Source organism: Bufo bufo, chromosome 3, assembly GCF_905171765.1.
Source record: "Bufo bufo chromosome 3, aBufBuf1.1, whole genome shotgun sequence".
NCBI lineage: Eukaryota > Metazoa > Chordata > Amphibia > Anura > Bufonidae > Bufo > Bufo bufo.
The window spans coordinates 91,008,769-91,032,923 of NC_053391.1; the positions used below are offsets into that span (position 1 = coordinate 91,008,769).

The window sequence follows — 24,155 nt, forward strand, 5'->3', positions numbered from 1 at the left end:
CCACTGAGCTTAGGCTACTTTCACACTAGCGTTTTAGTTTTCCGGTATTGAAATCAGTCATAGGGGCTCAATACCGGAAAAAACGCTTCAGTTTTGTCCCCATTCATTGTCAATGGAGACAAAACTGAACTGAACGGAGTTCTCCAAAATGCATTCCATTCCATTTAGTTGCGTTCCCATACCAGAGAGCAAACCGCAACATGTTGTAGTTTGCTTTCCATCCTGGGATGCAGAGACAATGCAAGTCAATGGGGACGGATCCGTTTTCTCTGCCACAATCTGCCACAACAGAACTTTAAATGGAGTTCATGACGGATCCGTCTTGAAATGTTAAAGATAATACAACCAAATCCGTTCATAACGGATGCAGATGGTTGTATTATCAGTAACGAAAGCATTTTTGCTGAACCCTGCCGGAATCAGTAAAAATGCTAGTGTGAAAGTAGCCTTAGAGTGTCACCAGCAGGTTGCAACAGAGATACAGAGAAACTGGAAGAGTCACAGAAAGGCATAAAAGTGGACGTCCTTTGGCCACATCCCACACTGATGACAGCGTCATTGTGAACAATGCCCTGCAGAAGCGGATGATGTATACCACACAACTCCAGGCACATGTAAGAGAGGTGAGAGGCACCCAAGAATCACGTCAGACCATTCGAAACCATTTACATCAGCATGGTCGGCGTGATAGATGACCTGCAAGGGTACCTGACCACACCACTAGGCACAGGCGTCATCGTCTTGCATGGGGCAAGGAGCATCTAAGCTGGAAGAGGGACCAGTGGGGCCTCAGTGCTGTTTACTGATGAAAGTCGATTCACGATGAACAGAAGTGATGGCCACCAACGATATTGGAGACATCAAGGAGAGCGCTATGCATCAGCCACAGTTGTCACCAGACAACATTGGCGTTAGAGTGTGGGCAGGTGTGTCTAGTCAATACATAACTGCCCTACACTTTGTGAATGGTACAGTGACAAGCTCATACTACTTGAATAACATAATTAATCCAGTCATTGTGCCTCTGCATAAACAGCACAGGCCTAATTTCATCTTCATGGACAACAAAGCGCCAGCTCATCGAGGTTGCATCATTAGAGAATGGCTGCTGGAGACTGGGATACCTCAAATGGAGTGGCTTGCACTTTCTCCAGACCTGAAGCCCATTCAAAACCTATGGGATCAGCTGAGTCACCAAGTAGAGGTTCGTAACTCTGTACACCAGAACCTCAATGACCTGAGGGCCACCCTTTAAGAAGAGTGGGATGTCATGCCTCAGCAGACAATAAGTCGACTTGTGAACAGAATGAGACGTTGTCAAGCTGTAATTGATGCTCAAGGCCACATGACAAGTTATTGGGTTGCCTGCCCGCTGACACGTGCACCGCCAAACCGCCAAGGAGCAGTGCCGACCCTTTATTTGTGGGGGTATACCCAGCACTGGTGTTGGCTTGTGTTTCAATAAATTGTTTGAGATGAGGAAATCACCATTGCTGCTTCTAATTAAATGCCCTACTTTCATGATATAATATCACTGTAACGTGAACTTTTTCATTTCCTTAAATTTCACCGAAAAGCCAAATATCCCGAACATTTTGTGAGTAGTGTACATATGCCTGGGTAGAAATTGTGTACAATACAAGGAAAGTGTAGTTTACAGATAACACAAGATCTTATTAAATCATCAAATACTTAGGTATTGTCACGGCCTATGGTGTACGCTGTGACACTGTTTCCACACTTGCGGTTGCCCGCGGCAACGTGTTGCTGTGTGAGCATGCGACGGCAGTGTCTTAGCCTTCTGGGTGATTGCCGTGACATGGTTGCCAAGCATGCTGTTGCCGGTGGCAACATGTTTGTTGGTGTGTGCACTTCCCCTTTAAGTTGTAGCCTTCCCCTGTCTGGTGCTGTAAGGGTTAACTGCCTGATTGGGTGTGGTCTCTTTGGGATATTTAGCTTCTGTTGGAAGCCTGTAGCTCAGTGTTAAATAGCAAATGGGCACAGAGATCAGTGCCCAATAGATGCCCATTTGCCACTCATTGACCCTTCAGCTACTATCTGTCCCAGAAATGCACTAAAATGGAATACATAGGCATTGTATTCTGTCCTATTTGCCATTTATTTCTTTATTTTTTGTTTTGCCATTTCATGCCCTCTTTAGGCCTCGGTCATATTTTGCGTCAGCATTACGTATGTGTCCGTTTTTACTCTCCATGTGTCATCCGTAATCCACGGACGTTGCTCGGCTGAAAATTAATTTCAAGAGCATATCCTATCTGTCTTCTGTGAAAAACGGATGTATCACGGATGTTATCCATGTTGTGTCCGTGATTTTCATGGGCTCAAAGACTTCAATGCGCGTGTTTGGTCCCCATGGTGGACCAAAGTAGTACATACCTCAGTGATTTTTATTACTGATCCACGGTCAGATGTGTGAACAGACACATTTAAATCAATGGGTACATGCGCTGTCCATGGAAAATGAGGACAGCACACGTCAGTGAAAAACGGAAATGTGGATGAGGCCTTAGTTCTGTTCAGTGGCCAGGTGCTCTTATTTAACGACTCTATTGTAACTACTGCAACTTCACTGTGTTCATTACTGACCTGTGGCAACACCATATGCATTATGCTTGTTCTGTGACATCACTATATGCATTATACTTGTTCTGTGACATCACTATATGCATTAAGCTTGTACTGTGACATCACTATATGCATTATACTTGTTCTGTGACATCACTATATGCATTATACTTGTTCTGTGACATCACTATATGCATTATACTTGTTCTGTGACATCACTATATGCATTAAGCTTGTACTGTGACATCACTATATGCATTATACTTGTTCTGTGACATCACTATATGCATTAAGCTTGTACTGTGACATCACTATATGCATTATACTTGTTCTGTGACATCACTATATGCATTAAGCTTGTCCTGTGACATCAAGATATGCATTATGTAGCAACCAGGCCGCAGGGGAAACACGTGAGGCTACGGTGGGCCGATGGGGGTAGTAGTTCATTCACTCACGGTTAGCAGAGCCTCCCTGGGCCGGCGGTGTAGTGGATGGGAAGACAGCACTAAATCCTCTGGGGCACTCTCTATTGCAGGGAACACCAGCCAGATGGAAGTTGAGGTGCCCTTTATGGTATAGGTGTTTAAGGTGCTTTGGTGGCTGGGCCCCTGTGTTCGTGACGCCAGCACCGTAATGTGCAAATGTTGAGTGTAGTAGTGGGAATGATTAGGAGTCGGGTATAATCAAACAGTTGAACATTTACTGAATCAATTGTCATCAGGTAGTCAGTACAGATACAGTTCATTTGTATGGCATGAGTGATGACTAGGTTCAGTAGTATTCCTTTTATCAGGTTTAGGCAATTGTCAGTTGAGGAGTTCTCTTTACAGCTGACTTTTTACAGGAAAGACTTCTGTGATTATTCTAAGTACAAACTATAGCACTCTGGTACTAAATATGCTGTTTTCTACTTATCTTGAGCTATCCAATAAGGGCGTTCTCCCTCGTGGCAGGCATCAGTCTTCTGCTACATTATTTGCAGGATGCTCTCCTGAAGGATTCAGGTTTTTAGGTTTCCACTATATCCCGGAAGGCTTCTAGTGAATAAGGACAATTCTGCGCACTTATTCATTCGTGTCCCGGCACTTGGAAAGTTACTCTCAGGCACTTGTGCTGGTGAGGTCCGTAGGCTGGATTCAGCTGTAACCCTCACTAGGCTTACATCATATTTAGACATACCGGTAGACTCATGGTCTTGTGCCTGGCTGCTGTAGATAAATGTTCGCTGTACTCCCTTAGCCTGGCCATGACCAAGGGGTAGAAATGGCAGATTACATGGTGGACGATGCCTGTTTCTCTCCTCCATACACTTGCTTCCTCCTACGACATTTCAATACACTACATTCTGCTCTCTGCTAGACACACCCCAAGCTATATAACTGAGTGGGGCCAGCACCACCTAGGGGCGAATGGGTGAAATGACATTGTCAGCCTGATAATAGGAAATGCCATACATTACAAATACATCAAATAAATAATCAGATGTTTAAAGTGTCCCTTTTACACACACGCTGCAATTATGCTTGCCCTGTGATATCACTGTGTGTATTGTTACTTTACATTGCTACTAAATTGCTATTGGTATGCTATGAGTAAGGGCCCATTCAGATGACCGTATCCGATTTTTGCGGACCGCACATGGCCAGCCTTATGATTAAAAATGCCTATTCTTATCCACAATTGCGGACAAGAATAGGACATGTTCTATCTTTTTTGCGCGGCCATGGAACGGAAGTATGGCCCTACTGAAATGAATGGGCCACCATCTGTTCCGCAAAATTACGAAATAGATACGGACTCAAATATATGGTCGTGTGAATTGGCCCTAAGAAGCAGGTGGTCTGACACATGTAAGCATCTATTGCACCGAATGTTTTTTTTTTTCAGTTCATTGGAATAAAGGTTACGCAGACTCCACCCGATTGCTGAATGCTCTTTTTTCTTTTTACATTGCTACTACAGTTCTGTGGGGTCTTATGGGTATCTGCTATTTATTTTATATTAAACAATTTCTTTTCATAAAGTGCATTGCTGGATAACAATTGTTAACATCCATAGCTGATCTTAATCTAGATCATATTTCAGGGTATTGGTAAATGACTCCCTTTACATACAGGTGTGCACCCTGCTGCGCAAAGAAGCAGATATCTCAGCTGATGCTACAGCAACCCCTGTGGGAACTGACAAGACATAGCAATCTATATAATATCTAATAGTTTGAAGGTCACAGTCCAGTCTATGACCTGGCGAGTATTTATGTTGCTATCACAGAATCCATGCAGCACTAAAATCATCATCATACCTCTATCATTACAAAAATGCTTGATAAATATTTTCTAAAATACTGTCCAGGGTTTAACTAGAAGTTATAGAGCAGTGATGGTGAACCTTTTAGAGACTGAGTGCCCAAACTGCAACCCAAAACCCACTTATTTATCGCAAAGTGCCAACACAGCAATTTAACCTGAATACTACAATCCATCTTCCGTGTACGTTATCATTTAGCTATAATAGCCTGCCTACATTCAATGTGCGGCCTGCGCTGTTCATAGTGCGCCCTGCGCTGATAAAAGGAAGGAAAAGTCTGAGGCATATTGGTACACCTTAGACTTTTTCCAAGGCTCTGAGTGCCGTCTCTGGCACCCGTGCCATAGGTTCGCCACCACTATAGAGGGTCATTATGAAATATACACCGCTTTTTGGCGTATTTAAGGCGCAGACTTTGTCGCAAAGGGGTTTTGCGTCAAAATCCTCGACTTTACTCGCTCACACCATTTTTCCAGCCGGCCCATCTCATTTACTATTTTCTACTTGTTGGCGTAGTTTAACCCCTTAGGGACACATGACATACCGGTACGGCATGTTTCCCGAGTCCTTAAGGACCCATGACGTACCGGTACGTCATAGGTTTAAACCGCGATTGCGGCGCGGCGGGGGTTAATCGGAACAGGATGCCCGCTGAAATCATTCAGCGGCCATCCTGTCACAACGCCGGGGGGGTCATGTGCCCCCCCGTATCGGCGATCGCCGCAAACCGCAGGTCAATTCAGACCTGCGGTTGCGGCGGCTGTGCGGCGGTGCCATCGGGTCCCCATGCGGCTGTGGGGGGGACCCGATGGCATGGAAGGCAGCACGATGTCTAAGGAAGGCATCGCGCTGCCTTCCGGTTAAGAGCCTGTGAGATCCAGCCCCGGAAGCTGTATAAGTAATACACACAGTATTACTCATACAGCCAATGCATTTCAATACAGAAGTATTGGAATGCATTGTAAAGGAATATACCCCCCAAAGTTCAAGTCCCAAAGTGGGACAAAAAATAAAGTGAAAAAAAAGTTTAAAAAAATTAAGTTTTCCCCCTAAAAAATTAAAAGTTTCAAGTAAAAATAAACAAAAACGGCATTTTCCCCAAATAAAGTTTAAAAAAATTGGTAAAAAATAGGGGGGAAAAAAAGTATACATATTAGATATTGCTGCGTCCGTATCGACCGGCTCTATAAATAAATCACATGACCTAACCCCTCAGATGAACACCGTAAAAAATAAAAACTGTGCTAAATAAACCATTTTTTTGTCACCTTACATCACAAAAAGTACAACAGCAAGCGATCAAAAAAGCATTTGCCCACCAAAATAGTACCAATCTAACCGTCACCTCATACCGCAAAAAATGAGACCCTACCTAAGATAATCGCCCAAAAACTGAAAAAACTATGGCTCTCAGAATATGGAGACACTTAGGGCTCTTTCACACCTGCGTTATTGTCTTCCGGCATAGAGTTCCGTCGTCGGGGCTCTATGCCGGAAGAATCCTGATTATCCTAATGCATTCTGAATGGAGAGAAATCCGTTCAGGATGCATCAGGATGTCTTCAGTTCCGGAACGGAACGTTTTTTGGCCGGAGAAAATACCGCAGCATCCTGGGCTTTTTGCTCCGGCCAAAAATCCGGAACACTTGCCGCAAGGCCGGATCCGGAATTAATGCCCATTGGAAGGCATTGATCCAGATCCGGCCTTAAGCTAAACGTCGTTTCGGGGCATTGCCGGAGCCGACATTTAGCTTTTTCTGAATGGTTACCATGGCTGCCGGGACGCTAAAGTCCTGGGAGCCATGGTAAAGTGCAGCGGGGAGCGGGGGAGCAGTATACTTACCGTCCGTGCGGCTCCCCGGGCGCTCCAGAGTGACGTCAGGGCGCCCCAAGCGCATGGATCACGTGATCGCATGGATCACGTCATCCATGCGCATGGGGCGCTCTGACGTCATTCTGGAGCGCCCCGGGAGCCGCACGGACTGTAAGTATACCGCTCCCCCGCTCCCCGCTCCTACTATGGCAACCAGGACTTTAATAGCGTCCTGGGTGCCATAGTAACACTGAAAGCATTTGGAAGACGGTTCCGTCTTCAAATGCTTTCAGTACACTTGCGTTTTTCCGGATCCGGCGGGTACCTCCGGCAACGGAAGTGCATGCCGGATCCCAACAACGCAAGTGTGAAAGAGGCCTAAAACATGATTTTTTTTTTGTTTCAAAAAGTATATTATTGTGTAAAACTTACATAAATAAAAAAAAGTATACATATTTGGTATCGCCGCGTCCGTATTGACCGGCTCTATAAAAATATCACATGACCTAACCCCTCAGATAAACACCGTAAAAAATTTAAAATAAAAACTGTGCTAAATAATCCATTTTTTGTCACCTTACATCACAAAAAGTGTAATAGCAAGCGATCAAAAAGTCACACGCACCCCAAATTAGTGCCAATAAAACCGTCATCTCATCCTGCAAAAATCATACCCTACCCAAGGTAATCGCCCAAAAACTGAAAAAATTATGTCTCTCAGACTATGGAAACACTAAAACATGATTTTTTTTGCTTCAAAAATGAAATCATTGTGTAAAATGTACATAAATAAAAAAAAAAGTATACATATTAAGTATCGCCGCATCCGTGACAACTTGTTCTATAAAATTACCACATGATCTAACCTGTCAGATGAATGTTGTAAATAACAAAAAATAAAAACGGTGCCAAAACAGCTATTTCTTGTTATCTTGCCTCACAAAAAGTGTAATATAGAGCAACCAAAAATCATATGTACCCTAAATTAGTACCAACAAAACTGCCACCCTATCCCGTATGGGGTCACTTTTTTGGAGTTTCTACTCTAGGGGTGCATCAGGGGGGCTTCAAATGGGACATGGTGTCAAAAAAAACAGTCCAGCCAAACCTGCCTTCCAAAAACCGTATGGCATTCCTTTCCTTCTGCGCCCTGCCGTGTGCCCGTACAGCTGTTTACGACCACATATGGGGTGTTTCTGTAAACTACAGAATCAGGGCCATAAATATTGAGTTTTGTTTGGCTGTTAACCCTTGCTTTGTTACTGGGAAAAATTGATTAAAATGGAAAATTTGCCCAAAAATTGAAATTCTGAAATTTCATCTCCATTTGCCAATAACTCTTGTGGAACACCTAAAGGGTTAACGACGTTTGTAAAAATCTATTTTGAATACCTTGAGGGGTGTAGTTTCTTAGATGGGGTCCCTTTTATGGAGTTTCTACTCTAGGTTTGCATCAGGGCGGCTTCAAATGGGACATGGTGTAAAAAAAAAACAGTCCAGCAAAACCCGCCTTCCAAAAACCACAGTACATGGTTCCCAGACGCCACTATTTTTCCAGGCGAGCCAGTCCCGCCCTGCACAACCAAGTGGCGGACAAAATTAGGTGTGCACTGCGCAATGCCATCTTTGGAAAGGTCCACATAACCACCGATACGTGGACCAGTAAGCACGGGCAGGGACGTTATATCTCCATAACTGCACACTGGGTAAATGCAGTGGCGGCTGGGCCTGAGGCTGATAGCAGTTTGGCACATGTCCTTCCGCCAACGAGGATTGCAGGATGTTTCTATTTGCCTCCTGTTGCCTCCTCCTCCTACTCCGCTTCCTCCTCTACCATGTCCTCATCTGGTCAGCGTAATACCTTCACCACCAACTTCAGCCCAGCCATGGGGAAACGACAGCAGGCTGTTTTGAAACTCAACTGTTTGGGGGGAAAACCCCACACCACGCAGGAGCTGTGGACGGGCATGGAACAACAGACTGATGAGTGGTTGGTGTTACTGAGCCTCAAGCCCGACCTGGTGGTGTGCGATAATGGACGAAATCTCGTAGCAGCTCTGGGCCTAGCCGGTTTGAAGCACATCTCTTGCCTGGCGCATGTGCTGATTTTGGTGGTGCAGAGGTTCCTGAAAAATTACACTGATATGTCAAAGCTGCTGCAGAAAGTGCGGTCCGTCTGTGCGTGCTTTCGGCGTTCTCGCCCTGCTCCTGCTCGCCTGTCTGCGTTGCAGCGTAACTTCGGCCTTCCCGCTCACCGCCTCATATGCAACGTGCCCACAAGGTGGAACTCCACCTTGCACATGCTGGAGAGACTGTGCGAGCAGCCGCAGGCGATAGTGGAGTTTCAGCTGCAGCACGCACGGGTGAGTCGCTCTGCGGAACAGCACCACTTCACCACCAATGAGTGGGCCTCCATGCGGGACGTGTGTGCCGTGTTGCACTGTTTTCAGTACTCAACCAACATGGCCAGTGCCGATGACGCAGTCCTCAGCGTTACTATCCCACTTCTATGTCTCCTTGAAAAAACACTTCGGGCGATGATGAAAGAGAATGTGGCACAGGAGGAGGAGGAAAAGGGATCATATCAGGCCAGTCATTCACAAGTGTCTCTGAGGGTGGGTTCCTGCACCAACAGAGGCCAGGTACACATCTGTCCAGCCACGGCACAGTTCTGGAGGATGAGGAGGAGGATGATGATGATGATGAGGAAGAACCATGTTCACAGCAGGGTAGCCCCCAAAGCAGCTCATGGGCATCACTGGAGCGTGGCTTAGGGGTTACAGAGGACACAGACGATACACCTCCCACAGAGGACAGCTTGTTGTTGCCTCTGGGCAGCCTGGCACACATGAGCGACTACATGCTGCAGTGTCTGCGCAACAACCGCCGAGTTGCCCACATTCTAACCAGTGCTGATGTAACACCCCAGAGTTGTGTTACTACACACCTCTACCCTGCTACTGTCTCCTAAGAGATTTTATACTGTTGTCTGATGTAATTTATGTCTTCACAAATGTGCATCTAAATCTATGTTAAACACAATTGTTCTGTAATTTTCCAGGTTTACCAGCAGGTGGCAGCAACTCCATTGGCAAGGTACTAGTCCTAGTTTAGTGTATCTAGGCTGGGATGGATTATTGCAGCTTAACTCCCCCTCTGTAGAGGTGTGGACTGTTCCCACATCCTGCAGCATGGGTGGAGAAGAAAGTTAGAGCAGTGTAGCCTCCCCCCTGCTAGGGGAAGGCTGTGTGATAGCATTCAGGAGATCCCCTGCATAGGGAAGACAGCAAGGATCTTGTCTCGGCTGAGACCTGATCATATACCCAGGCTGAGCACCTGCAGCCTCAGCTGGATAAAAGAAGCAGAGAACCACAGACATCCTCCAGAGTTCCAGGAAGAAAGCATCCCCTGAGAATCCATCTGAGAGATAAGCCCAGAGACCTAGGAGAAGCCATTGCTCCTCAGCTAGTCTGTCCCCATATCAAGCAGAAGTTATAGAAAAGCGCAGAAGATTATTTCCTGCCACAATTACAGAGCTACCAAGCAGACAAATTATCCTGCAGGTTCACATTTAAAGTGCAGAAGTATTTATTCCTGCCAATGATTGCTAAAATCTGCTGGGAATAGAGACCAAAGCTGTATACTGCTTGGATACAAGTTATCTTCAGTAAAGAAACATTTGAACTTCATCTAAAGGTCCTCTGGACATCATTTCTGCTGCAAAATTCCTCTATCACTCCTACTATCACTACACTCAAATTTATTGCATGTGAGCCAGGAGTCCAGCCATACCCAGGTAGGAGACACCGTTGACACAATTATCACCACCCTATAGAGACATTATAGGCCACTACACCACTCTGGCATTCCTAATCTGGGATGTGCGTTATAACAACTTGGAAGGGCCCTGGGATAGTACCCTGCGCACGCTGCAATTGGCGTCACGAACAAATACAGATTATTATTGTAACGGTCACGTCCACACACACACACAGGGGGAAGGATAGTGACCACTGCGCTCCACCCTCACCCCTGGCCCTGCCTACTTGCCTCACGAGTCCTGATGACAGGGGACAACTGGACGACAGTCCCTAACTTGGGATATGTGCAGGGAAGACAGACAAGACAAAATACGGAACATGAACGGACCGGGTCAGAACCAAGAAAGCTACGCAGTACAAAGGATTAGGCAAAGAATGGTCAGGAGAAGCCGGGGTCAAATACCAGGAGAGCAGAGAAGTACAAGAGGAGTCCTAAGAGAGTAGTCAGGTGGGAGCCGAGGTCACAATACCAGGACGGATGCGCAGTACAGGAGGAGTGTCATGGTCTTACCTTCTTGCTGTTCTCCTTCGTTTGACATGTGCTGGCGGCCATCTTGGTTTCTGGGTTTCTTGTAGCCTTCCACCCTGCGGCTCCTCCTTCCCACTGGGAGGAGCTGGATGCCTAGCTCATATATATAGGAGGTCTGTGGCTTCAGTTCCTTGCTTGGTCCTCTTGTGTTCACATGCTTCTAAGACTGCTGCTTCTGGTTCCTGATCCTGGCTTCGTCTGACTACCCTGCTGGTTCCTGATCCTGGCTTCGTCTGACTACCCTGCTGGTTCCTGATCCTGGCTTCGTCTGACTACCCTTCTGATTCCTGACCTCTGGCTTCGCAAAGACTCTGCTCGGTTTCACCATCCGTTTGGACTTTTGCTTTACAGCTTTATTTTCAATAAAGCCTTCTTATTTTCACTTATCTCTTGTTGTACGTCTGGTTCATGGTTCCGTGACATTAGGACCAAGCCATGAATTCTGACGGTACAGGGCCATCCTCGCTACCCACGCTGGTTGCCAGACTTGATCAGCAGGATCACCTGTTGGGTCGGTTCGCTGTGGCGTTGCAAACCCTGCTTGAACGCACGGCTCATTTCGCTCCCGTTGCCGATGGGTCGGTTGTCGCTCCTGGGCTCGCTCCTACTGCCACTCCGGTTGTTGCGCCAGAGTCTACCCCGACACCTGTTGTTGCGCCTGCGGTGTTTCGGGGTGTGACCGGTTCTGCCCCTCTTCCACAGCCCTTTGGGGGAGAGCCAACTCAGTGCCGAGGTTTCCTTAACCAGGTGGGCATTTATTTCGAGTTGCTGCCACATGCCTTTCCCACTGAGAGATCAAAGGTGGGCTTCTTGATCTCGCTGCTCTCGGACAAGGCCTTGGCCTGGGCCAGCCCTTTATGGGAGAACAACAATCCGGTGGTTGCCGAGTTTTCCGGTTTTGTTGCTTCTCTTCGGAAGGTATTCGATGTGCCGGCTCGTGCTGCCTCTGCTGCGAAGCTCCTTATGTCCATCAGACAGGGTTCACGATCCGTAGCTGAATACGCCATTGAGTTTCGTACCCTGGCAGCAGAGGTGGGCTGGAATAATGAGGCTCTGGTCGCTGCTTTCTCTCATGGTCTCTCGGATGCCTTGAAGGATGAGGTTGCAGCTAAGGACCTACCAGTTGAGCTCGAGTCTCTTATTTCTTTCCTGATTTTGATTGACACCAGACTCAGGGAGAGACCTTCCTTTAAGGAGAACCTGCGGAGGTCTTCTAACAGATTGGTGCCTACGTTTGCTGTCCCACCCGTGCCTCCCTCTCCTCCCACGCCTCCTGGGGATGACTTGTCTGGGGGTGAACCCATGCAGCTGGGGTTTGCTCGCCTGTCCGAGGGGGAGAGGGCACTCCGGAGACGCGAGGGCCGATGCATGTACTGTGGTCTCGGTGGGCATTTTCGGTTGGCATGTCCGAACCGTCCGGGAAAACGCTCGTACCTGAGATCCTGTCGGGGGCAGATCTTGGGTGGAGTCTCCTCGTCCCCGGTTTCCCGTGTTGACAAACCACTGATCACTGTTGTCCTCTCCTGGGTCGGGGGCTCGGTGACGACCCAGGCGTTGGTGGACTCTGGTGCTGGTGGTTTGTTCATTGATAGTGTGTTCGCTGCCGCCAATTCCATTCCTCTGCAGGCTTGAGGTTCCCCACTGGCTCTTGAGGCGATAGACGGCAGACCCCTTCTGCCGCCACACGTGACTCATGAGACCCTTCCAGTGGGGATAGCCATTGGTGCCGTTCACAGAGAGTCGGTCTGCCTCCAGGTTATTTCGTCTCCACACTACTCGGTGGTCTTGGGGTACCCCTGGCTCCAGAAGCATAATCCGACTTTCGATTGGAGATCGGTCGAGATCCTCTCGTGGTCACCGCAGTGTGGGGCTAGTTGCATCCATGGGTCTGTCAAGTTGCTGTGTACTTCCTCGGACTCTCTGTTGCCTCCTGAATACGAGGAGTACCGGGATGTATTCGATAAGGTGCGCGCGGTTGCCCTACCTCCGCACCGCCCATACGATTGTGCCATAGAGTTACAATCTGGTGCCGTTCCTCCTCGTGGCAAAGTCTATCCACTGTCGGTAGCGGAGAATGAGGCCATGGAGGAGTACGTGAGGGAGGCGCTTTCACGCGGACACATTCGCAAATCTTCGTCCCCGGCAGGGGCTGGATTTTTCTTTGTGAAAAAGAAGGGCGGTGAGTTGAGGCCTTGCATCGATTACAGGGGTCTCAATCGCATCACGATCAAGAACGCTTACCCGATACCCTTGATTTCCGAGCTGTTCGATCGCCTTAAAGGGGCCACGGTCTTTACCAAACTCGACCTGAGGGCGGCATATAACCTGGTAAGGATCAAGGCGGGCGATGAGTGGAAGACCGCGTTTAACACCAGGACCGGTCATTACGAATCCTTGGTTATGCCCTTTGGGTTGTGCAATGCGCCCGCAGTCTTTCAGGAATTCATCAACGATGTTTTCCGTGACCTGTTGCAGCAGTGTGTGGTGGTCTATTTGGATGACATCTTGGTATATTCTGAATCCATGGAGGCCCACATTCTGGATGTCAGACGAGTGTTGCAACGGTTACGAGAGAACAAGCTGTTCGGTAAGCTTGAGAAATGCGAATTTCACCGATCCCAGGTAACCTTCTTAGGTTACATCATTTCCGCTGAGGGGTTCTCCATGGATCCTGAGAAGGTTTCGGCTGTCTTACAGTGGCCCCAGCCCAGTGGTCTTCGTTCCCTGCAGCGCTTTTTGGGCTTCGCCAATTATTATCGGAAGTTCATCAGGGACTTTTCCATGCTGGCCAAGCCTCTCACGGATCTGACCAGGAAGGGCAGTAATTCCCAGGTCTGGCCGCTCGAGGCCATCCGAGCTTTTGAGGCCCTAAAGTCCGCCTTTGTGTCGGCTCCGATTCTGTCGCATCCCAACCCTGGGTTGCCCTTTGTCCTCGAGGTGGACGCGTCTGAGACGGGAGTAGGCGCCCTTCTGTCTCAGCGTAGAACACCAGAGGGTCCTCTGCTTCCTTGTGGGTTTTACTCCCGGAAACTGTCTTCCGCGGAGTGCAACTATCAGATTGGTGACAGGGAGTTATTGGCCATCGTGCAGGCCCTTAAAGAATGGAGGCACTTGCTCGACGGTTCGGTGGTTCCGGTTCTCATCCTGACGGACCACAAGAATCTGACCTACCTTTCTGAGGCCAAGAGATTGACACCACGTCAGGCCAGATGGGCTCTGTTCTTGTCACGTTTTAATTACGTGGTCTCCTACCTACCCGGTTCCAAGAACATCAGGGCGGATGCCTTATCACGGCAGTACTCCGAGCTGTCCAGGGAGGAGTCGATTCCGACTTCGGTCATACCTCCGAATCAGATCCTGGCCGCCATTCGCACCAGCCTGACCTCTCCCCTGGGTGAGCAGATTTTGGCGGCTCAATCTGGTGCTCCCTCTGGGAGACCCAACGGCAGATGTTTTGTGCCTGAGGAGTTGCGCACTCGGTTGTTGCGAACCTACCATAACTCCAAGACTGCGGGGCATCCTGGAAAGAATCAGCTGTCCTGGGCTGTTTCACGTCTGTTCTGGTGGCCTTCCCTACGTTCCGACATCGCCGCATATGTAGCGGCATGCTCCGTTTGTGCCCAGAGTAAGTCCCCTCGGCACCTTCCGTTGGGCCTTCTGCAACCCATAGCCACCGGGGAGCGCCCATGGTCACACCTGGGGATGGATTTCATTGTGGACCTCCCTGCATCCCGAGGCCATACGGTCATTCTCATGATTGTGGATCGGTTTTCCAAAATGTGCCACTGTGTTCCTCTCAAGAAGTTACCCTCTGCACAAGAGTTGGCCACGATTTTTGCCAGGGAGGTCTTCCGGTTGCACGGTTTGCCCAAGGAGATTGTGTCGGATCGGGGGAGTCAGTTTGTGTCCAGGTTCTGGCGCGCCTTTTGCTCCCAGTTGGGGATTCATCTCTCCTTCTCCTCGGCCTACCACCCTCAGTCCAATGGGGCCGCAGAACGATCCAATCAGGCCTTGGAGCAATTCCTTCGTTGCTATGTCTCCGATCACCAAGACAATTGGGTTGACCTCCTGCCTTGGGCTGAGTTTGCCAGGAACACGGCGGTGAACTCTTCCTCTGGGACGTCTCCCTTCATGGCCAATTATGGGTTCCAACCTGCCGTGTTACCGGAGGTATTCTCTCCCCAGGATATTCCGGCTGTGGAGGATCACCTTTCCGTCCTACGTGCTTCTTGGGTACAGATCCAGAAGTCCCTTGAGGTCTCTGCGCAGCGCCAGAGACTCCAGGCTGATCGCAGACGAGCGCCTGCTCCTTCCTACCAGGTCGGAGACCGTGTATGGTTGTCCACCCGCAACCTCAACCTTCGAGTGCCCACTCCCAAGCTGGCGCCTCGCTTTGTTGGTCCCTTCCGAGTGCTTCGCAGGGTAAACCCGGTAGCCTATGCCCTTGCGCTTCCTCCTGGCATGCGGATCTCCAACGTGTTTCATGTCTCCCTGTTGAAGCCACTGGTGTGTAATCGTTTCACTTCCTCGGTTCCTCAGCCTCGTCCGGTCCAAGTGGGCAATCGTGAGGAATATGAGGTGAGCAATATCCTGGACTCACGCCTGGTCCGCGGTCGGTTGCAGTTTTTGGTCCATTGGCGTGGTTATGGTCCAGAGGAGCGTTCCTGGGTTCCCTCCGCAGATGTCCATGCTCCTGCCTTGCTCCGAGCCTTCCACGCACGCTTCCCTCAGAAACAGTTTTGTGCTCCGCGGAGGAGGGGCCCTTGAGGGGGAGGTACTGTCATGGTCTTACCTTCTTGCTGTTCTCCTTCGTTTGACATGTGCTGGCGGCCATCTTGGTTTCTGGGTTTCTTGTAGCCTTCCACCCTGCGGCTCCTCCTTCCCACTGGGAGGAGCTGGATGCCTAGCTCATATATATAGGAGGCCTGTGGCTTCAGTTCCTTGCTTGGTCCTCTTGTGTTCACATGCTTCTAAGACTGCTGCTTCTGGTTCCTGATCCTGGCTTCGTCTGACTACCCTGCTGGTTCCTGATCCTGGCTTCGTCTGACTACCCTGCTGGTTCCTGATCCTGGCTTCGTCTGACTACCCTTCTGGTTCCTGACCTCTGGCTTCGCAAAGACTCTGCTCGGTTTCACCATCCGTTTGGACTTTTGCTTTACAGCTTTATTTTCAATAAAGCCTTCTTATTTTCACTTATCTCTTGTTGTACGTCTGGTTCATGGTTCCGTGACAAGGAGCAGGCAAAGGATCGTCAGGGAACAGGATCAGGTAAGTATTCAGTAGTCCAACAAATAGCCAGGAACCTAGAAATTAACAGGCAACCTGTAGCCAGCAGGCTGCCTGTATTTATAATGGGGAGTGAGGGTCATGTGACGTGGCCAGCGTCACATGACCGACAGACCAACCAGTCGAGCACCGAGTGATCAGCTCGGCGCTCAAGGCAGACTAGGAGCAGGGAACCACCCAGCTAGTAAAGCCGCCCTGGGAATGAGGTCAAACACAGATCCTCATTCCCAAAGCTAAGCAACAGGTCTGCGGGAAATGGGGGACCGAGTGCACCTTCGGAACCCCGTGACAATTATCCACCCGTATCCTGGCCCACTGCACAAGTGGCGTCAGTGTACCCGCTCCTGGTCACTGCACTGATTACTGGGCAGCCACCCTGCTGGATCCCCGCTACAAGGACAATGTACCGTCCTTAATTTCGTCACTGGAGCGTTATCAGAAGATGTGCGAGTACAAGCGCACGCTGGTAGACGCGCTGCTGATGGCATTCCCACCTGACACCGGGGGCTCAGTGGAAGCACAAGGCAAAGGCATAGGAGGAGGAAGAAGTCGGTGCACCGCCAGCACCTCAGAAGGGATGGTTAACATGGCCGAAATGTGGAAAAGCTTTGTCAGCACGCCACAACAACCAGCACCACCAGCTTATATGGAACGTCTTAGCAGGAGGCAGCATTTCAGCACCATGGTGGAACACGACTAATGGGTCTGCCCCATTGAACTTCTGGGTCTTTAAATTTGACACATAGCCTGAGCTTGCCCTTTTTACGCCTTGGAGGTGCTGGTTTGCCCTGAAGCCAGTGTATTGTCCGAATGTGTGTTCAGCACGGCAGGGGGGGTGATCACAGACAAGCGCAGCCGCCTGTCCACAGCCAATGTGGACAAGCTCACATTTATTAAAATGAACCAGGCATGGATCTCACAGGACTTGTCCATGCCTTGTGCAGAATAGACAAGTATACCGGCCACACCCAGCCATTGTTATACTCCAGCGCACTTTCTCTTTGTTTTTTGTTTTATATTTCCCAATGTTTTGGGGTCTTTCCAAATTTAAAAAAAAAAAAAAAAAAAACTACAAAAATAGTGTTGGCTACCACCTCCTCCTCCTCCACAACCACTTCCACATACACCGCCACGTCCACCGCCTCCTCAACCTCCTACTCCACTTTGACTTCCTCCTCTTAGTTCAAGATCATTATTTTTAACTTTTTTTTAAATTCCATGTTATTTTAATTCATTTCCCTATCCACATCTGTTTGCAGGGCAATTGTCCTGCTCTTACCCCTATTTTGCTCCCTTTTGCAGCCATCTAGCCCTTTCTATGACTTTTTTAGAGCCATTTTAGTGCCCCAAAGTTCGGGTCCCCATTGACTTCAATGGGGTTCGGTTTCGGGCAAGTTCGGGTCCCGAACCTGAACTTTGCGGCGAAGTTTGGCCGAACCTGGCGAACCTGAACTTCCAGATGTTCGCTCAACCCTAGCTAGGCCACTGCTAAAGCCAGCCCATCAGAGCCGGTGACGTCACCGGGAACACTGCTAGGTGGAAGCCTCTGCCTCGCAGTGTGCTATTGTAAACAAAAAAGTAATCCGCATCGGAGTAAGTAAATGACCCCCAATGTTTCAGAAATTCTTCTAAACCATGCAGAACATTTCTCCTACCATTTGCATTACATAAGTCAGTTGCTATGAACCTGTGATTTAGGGAAATAGGGCAAGCAGCTTTCACACAGTACACATTCTCATATTCACAGCTTATACAGTATAATAGGCAGGAGTTGTGCAGCAACTGAGATTTACCAACCACTATACACACAGAAATCCTCGTTAAGTAATGAATGTACTTTTCCATGCTTTAAAAACACATCTTGTTAACAAGCTTCATAAACCATAAACCACAGAGATCGGTAAAATCAATGGTGTTGCAAAAGATGCAGACAGCACACCCGTGTTCTGTCCGCTTCCATATGTCTGTTCCGCAGCCCTGGAAAAAAAACAACATGTCCTATTCTTGTCCGTTTTACAGAAAAGGATAGGTCAATTCTATAGATGGCAAAAGGTTCCGTTCTAAAAAATGCAGAACTCACACGGCTGGTATCTGTGTTTTGGGGATTCGCAATTTGCCATGTGTGAGCCCTAACTGGCCCGTGTAGGGCTGCTTTCACACAGCTATGCCTTATTCACACGTCAGTGTTTGGTCAGTGATTTCCTTCAGTGATTGTGAGCCACAACCAGGTGCTCTTAAACACAGAACAGGAGCAGATCTTTCCCTTATACCTTATGTCTGTAGATGCCCAGTTCAGGTTTTGGCTGACAATCACTGATGGAAAACACTGACCAAAACACTGACATGTGAATGAGGCTTAAGGCCTCATGCACACGACCACTGTGTGTTTTGCGGTCTGCAAACTGCTGATCCGCAAAACACGGATGGCGTCTGTGTGCGTTCCACAATTTGCAGAACGGCACAGACAGCCATTAATATAACTGCCTATTCTTGTCCGCAAAACGGACAAGAATAGGACAGGTTATATTTTTTTTGCAGGGCCACGGAACGGAGCAAAGGATGTGGACAGCATACGGAGTGCTGTCCGTATCTTTTGCGGTCCCATTGAAGTGAATAGGTCCGCATCCAAGCCGCAAAAACTACGGCTCGGATGCGGACCAAAACAACGGTCGTATGCATGAGGCCTAAGGGTACGGCCACATAAGGGTACGGCCACATGTTTGGGTTCTTAGATTTTTGAAGCCAAAATCAGGTCTGAATGATAAAAGGAGAGATGGTATTAAGGACAAACACTTCTCCTCTATTTGAGTCTATGTAATGTCCCAGAGTGCCATTACCACTCCTTTTGACACCTTGCTACCATCTTCTTTGTGCTAATGTATAACATCTAATGTATTCTATGTCATTGCCTAATAATGTGCATATTTATTCCTGAAACTGTTATGTTCAAGTGTAATAACCTGGTCCATCAGGAGATGGCGGCAGCAATTGGCAGAGATAGTTTCTCTGGAGAGGAACCTTCTGCTCCCTTCCAGCCCTCTCTAGAGAGAGAGGAGTTAATTAGTTAGGGTGCAGTCTACTCTACCCTCCTTAGGGAGAGGTTGTGTGCCGGCTAGCAGAGCACTGCCTGCTCTGCTAGGCCCAGAGGCCCTGCCTCTGAAGCCTACATGGTTGCTTGACCCTCCTGGGCTTGCATTGCCTTTACCCAAGCTCAGCCGAAGCTTGAGGTACTCTAAAGCCAGGACAAGAAGTTCCTAGGACTATAAGTAAGAGACAGACTACAGACTATAGCTGACTTAAGTTCCAGCAGAGGAGGAAGAGTTTCCTATTTATCCAGCCAATCATAGCAGAGCTGAGAGAGCTACCACATAGCAAAGCTGAGATTGTAGCAGAGACGTATTTGCCTGCCAAAGCTAAGCCAATACCTGCTGATGACCAAGATATCGTTTGGAAGCTGTTTGGATTACCAATTTATGCCAAGTAAAAGCAACTGTTCAACGTTACTACAAAGTCTGGACTCCATTTATTCTACTCATCCACCATCCACGTTCACCTACCCCTTTTGCACTGCTTCAGACCACTTCACATCTGGGATCCACGGATATCCAGGACACGTGTACCTAACATCTACAAAGACTGTAGACCACCCTGCACCACTCTGGCAATCCTACCTCCGGGTACCAACATTACCAACTACAAAGGGAGTCTTGTGCTTCCGCTGCTTAACCGCAGCTGGCGTCACGTTTACTTGCTCTATAAGAGGGACATAATTTGTAGAAACCTCCTAAGGGACAAGGGATACACCAGGCGTGGACTTAGTGGGCCCGTTGCATCTACTCCTGGTTTCACCTTTAGAAATGGCAGCTTGTGGATGTACTGCAAAGGTGCCACCCATCAAACGAGCAAACCACTTATATTTTTGGTGATGTGATCGTTTATGCAGCACATAAAATCATCGTTTGTGCGCAGCACCTTGCCCTGTGTAAACAGGGACGTGCTTCTGACAGGTTCCTCTTATACAGGTAAACCTGATAATTACACTTCCTATAGGTCAGTGATGGCTAACCTCCGGCACTCCAGCTGTGCTAAAACTACAACTCCCAAGAAATGAATGGCACATGCTGGGAGTTGCAGTGTCACCCCAGCTGGAGTGCCGGAGGTTAGCCATCACTGGTATAGGTCAATGTAACTGTTCATACCTGAAAATTACACTTCGTATAGGCCCATGTAAAGCGGTCCTTACAACGGTGCTTTTAAAGGGATGTTCTAAAGATGACGGGGGTCATTTACTAACATCACTATGCCCGTTTTTGGCATAGAAAAAGTCACAAGACGTCTTTGTATGTCTTTTTAAACGACCGTGCGTTTCTACTCTTCTCCACTTGGGAGTGGCGGATGACAGGGGCTGGGCTGAAGACATCAGCCCCAGCAAATTTACCAATGTTTACTCCTGGAAGCAGGCGTAAATGTTGGCGAAAAACTACTCCACTCAGGGAGTAGAGAAGTTTTTCACTCCAGGTGCACGGACTGCCATAGATGCGCCTAATTTAGGACAAGGCACATGCTTCCTGCGCCAAGGGTCCCATGTCCTATCTTTTGCCATATCCTGCGGATCGCGGACCCATTCAAGTCAATGGGTCTGCATCTGCAGCACAGAGTGCACACGGCTTGTACCCGTGTGCACTCTGCGGATTGCTATTTGCAGTCCTCATGGGCACTAATGTAAGGGCTCCGTGCCAGTATTGTGAACCGCAAACGGTGGGTGTGTGATGAACAGGTACCGACCATGTGCGCTCTGTGCTGCGGATATGGACCCTTTGACTTGTATGGGTCCGCGATCCTCAAGATACGGCCGACATTAGGACATGTCCTATCTTTTGCAGTGCGGAGGCATGGATCAGAAGCCCACAGAAACTCTGAAGCACTTCTGTGGGTTTTCGAGTCCGTGCCTCCGTACCACAAAACATAGGACATGTCCTATCTTATACCATATCTTGCGGAACGTCGACACATTCAAGTCAATGGGTCCACATCTGCAGCACGGAGTTCACACGGCTGGTGCCCGTGCATTGCGGACCGGTATTTGTGGGTGGCAGCACAGGTATGGAGCCCTTGCGTTTGTGGGCATGAGCCCTTTATCAGTTGATATTGTTGTTCCCAGCTTGCATGTCTCCAGGCGATACTAAACTGGAGGGCATGCTGGGAGTTGTAGTTTTGTATTAGCTGGAAAGCCACAGACTACAGACCACTGGTATAATACATGCATCAAACTTTATTATTTATTAAGAAAATAAAATTCCACTTACTGCTTTATTCCCCAGAGCTTTTTTGATATTGAAGCGAACTTTGAAGGCTCCAGGAGCATCTGAAATTAAAAACACATAAAGAATAAGTACAAGATAAGCATGTCCCCTCTGCAAAAGTAAGTACAGTATGCCCCCTCTGCAATAATAAGTACGGTATGCCCCCTCTGCGATAATAAGTACGGTATGCCCCCTCTGCAATAATAAGTACGGTATGTCCCCTCTGCAATAATAAGTACGGTATGCCCCTTCTGCGATAATAAGTACGGTATGCCCCTTCTGCGATAATAAGTATGGTATGCCCCCTCTGCAATAATAAGTACGGCATGCCCCCTCTGCGATAATAGGTATGGTATGCCCCCTCTGCAATAATAAGTACGGTATGCCCCCTCTGCGATAATAAGTATGGTATGCCCCTTCTGCAATAATAAGTATGGTATGCCCCTTCTGCAATAATAAGTACGGTATGCCCCCTCTGCAATAATAAGTACGGTATGCCCCCTCTGCAATAATAAGTACGGTATGCCCCCTTCTGCAATAATAAGTACGGTATGCCCCCTCTGCGATAATAAGTACGGTATGCCCCCTCTGCAATAATAAGTACGGTATGCCCCTTCTGCGATAATAAGTACGGTATGCCCCCTCTGCAATAATAAGTACGGTATGCCCCCTCTGCGATAATAAGTACGGTATGCCCCCTCTGCAATAATAAGTATGGTATGCCCCTTCTGCAATAATAAGTACGGTATGCCCCTTCTGCAATAATAAGTACGGTATGCCCCCTCTGCAATAATAAGTACGGTATGCGCCCTCTGCGATAATAAGTACGGTATGCCCCCTCTGCAATAATAAGTACGGTATGCCCCCTCTGCAATAATAAGTACGGTATGCCCCCTCTGCGATAATAAGTACGGTATGCCCCCTCTGCAATAATAAGTACGGTATGCCCCCTCTGCGATAATAAGTACGGTATCCCCCTCTGCGATAATAAGTATGGTATCCTCCTCTGCAATAATAAGTATGGTATGCCCCTTGTGCGATAATAAGTACGGTATGCCCCTTCTGCAATAATAAGTACGGTATGTCCCCTTCTGCAAAAGTAAGTACAGTATGCCCCCTCTGCAATAATAAGTATGGTATGCCCCCTCTGCAATAATAAGGACGGTATGCCCCCTCTGCAATAATAAGTACGGTATGCCCCTTCTACAATAATAAGTACGGTATGCCCCTCTGCAATAATAAGTACGGTATGCCCCTCTGCAATAATAAGTATGGTATGCCCCCTCTGCAATAATAAGGACGGTATGCCCCCTCTGCAATAATAAGTACGGTATGCCCCTTCTACAATAATAAGTATGGTATGCCCCTTCTGCAATAATAAGTACGGTATGTCCCCTTCTGCAAAAGTAAGTACAGTATGCCCCCTCTGCAATAATAAGTATGGTATGCCCCCTCTGCAATAATAAGGACGGTATGCCCCCTCTGCAATAATAAGTACGGTATGCCCCTTCTACAATAATAAGTACGGTATGCCCCTCTGCAATAATAAGTACGGTATGCCCCCTCTGCAATAATAAGTATGGTATGCCCCCTTCTGCAATAATAAGGACGGTATGCCCCTTCTGCAATAATAAGTACGGTATACCCCTTCAGCAATAATAAGTACAGTATCCCCCTCTGCAATAATAAGTACGGTATGCCCCTTCTGCGATAATAAGTACGGTATGCCCCTTCTGCAATAGGTACGGTATGCCCCTTCTACAATAATAAGTATGGTATCCCCCTCTGCAATAGTAAGTACAGTATGCCCCCTCTGCAATAATAAGTACGATATCCCCCTCTGCAATAATAAGTACAGTATGCCCCCTCTGCAATAATAAGTACGGTATGCCCCTTCTACAATAATAAGGACGGTATGCCCCCTCTGCAATAATAAGTATGGTATGCCCCCTCTGCAATAATAAGTACGGTATGCCCCTTCTGCAATAATAAGTACGGTATGCCCCCTCTGCAATAATAAGTACAGTATGCCCCTTCTGCAATAATAAGTACGGTATGCCCCCTCTGCAATAATAAGTACGGTATGCCCCCTCTGCAATAATAAGTACAGTATGCCCCCTCTGCAATAATAAGTACGGTATGCCCCCTCTGCAATAATAAGAACGGCATGCCCCTTCTGCGATAATAAGGACGGTATGCCCCCTCTGCAATAATAAGTACGGCATGCCCCCTCTGCGATAATAAGTATGGTATGCCCCTTCTGCAATAATAAGTACGGTATGCCCCTTCTGCAATAATAAGTACGGTATCCCCCTCTGCAATAATAAGTACGGTATGCCCCCTCTGCAATAATAAGTACGGTATCCCCCTCTGCAATAATAAGTACGGTATGCCCCCTCTGCAATAATAAGTATGGTATGCAATTCAACAGATTATTAAATATCATGGTACTCATAGCACTAATGATCTGTAATCCATAACAACCGTGTTTTGACTCTCTTAGGCCT

The 24,155-nt window shown here is 48.1% G+C and overlaps 1 protein-coding gene across 1 annotated transcript in view; it reads right to left on the minus strand.

The window, feature by feature from the left end:
• Nucleotides 1-24,155, minus strand: part of CLTRN (collectrin, amino acid transport regulator) — a 91,543-nt gene that overhangs the window by 64,586 nt on the left and 2,802 nt on the right. Inside the window, exon 2 of the mRNA XM_040423318.1 lies at nt 21,652-21,710. Coding sequence (XP_040279252.1) covers nt 21,652-21,710 — 59 coding nt within the window. The remainder of the gene's footprint in view (nt 1-21,651; nt 21,711-24,155) is intronic.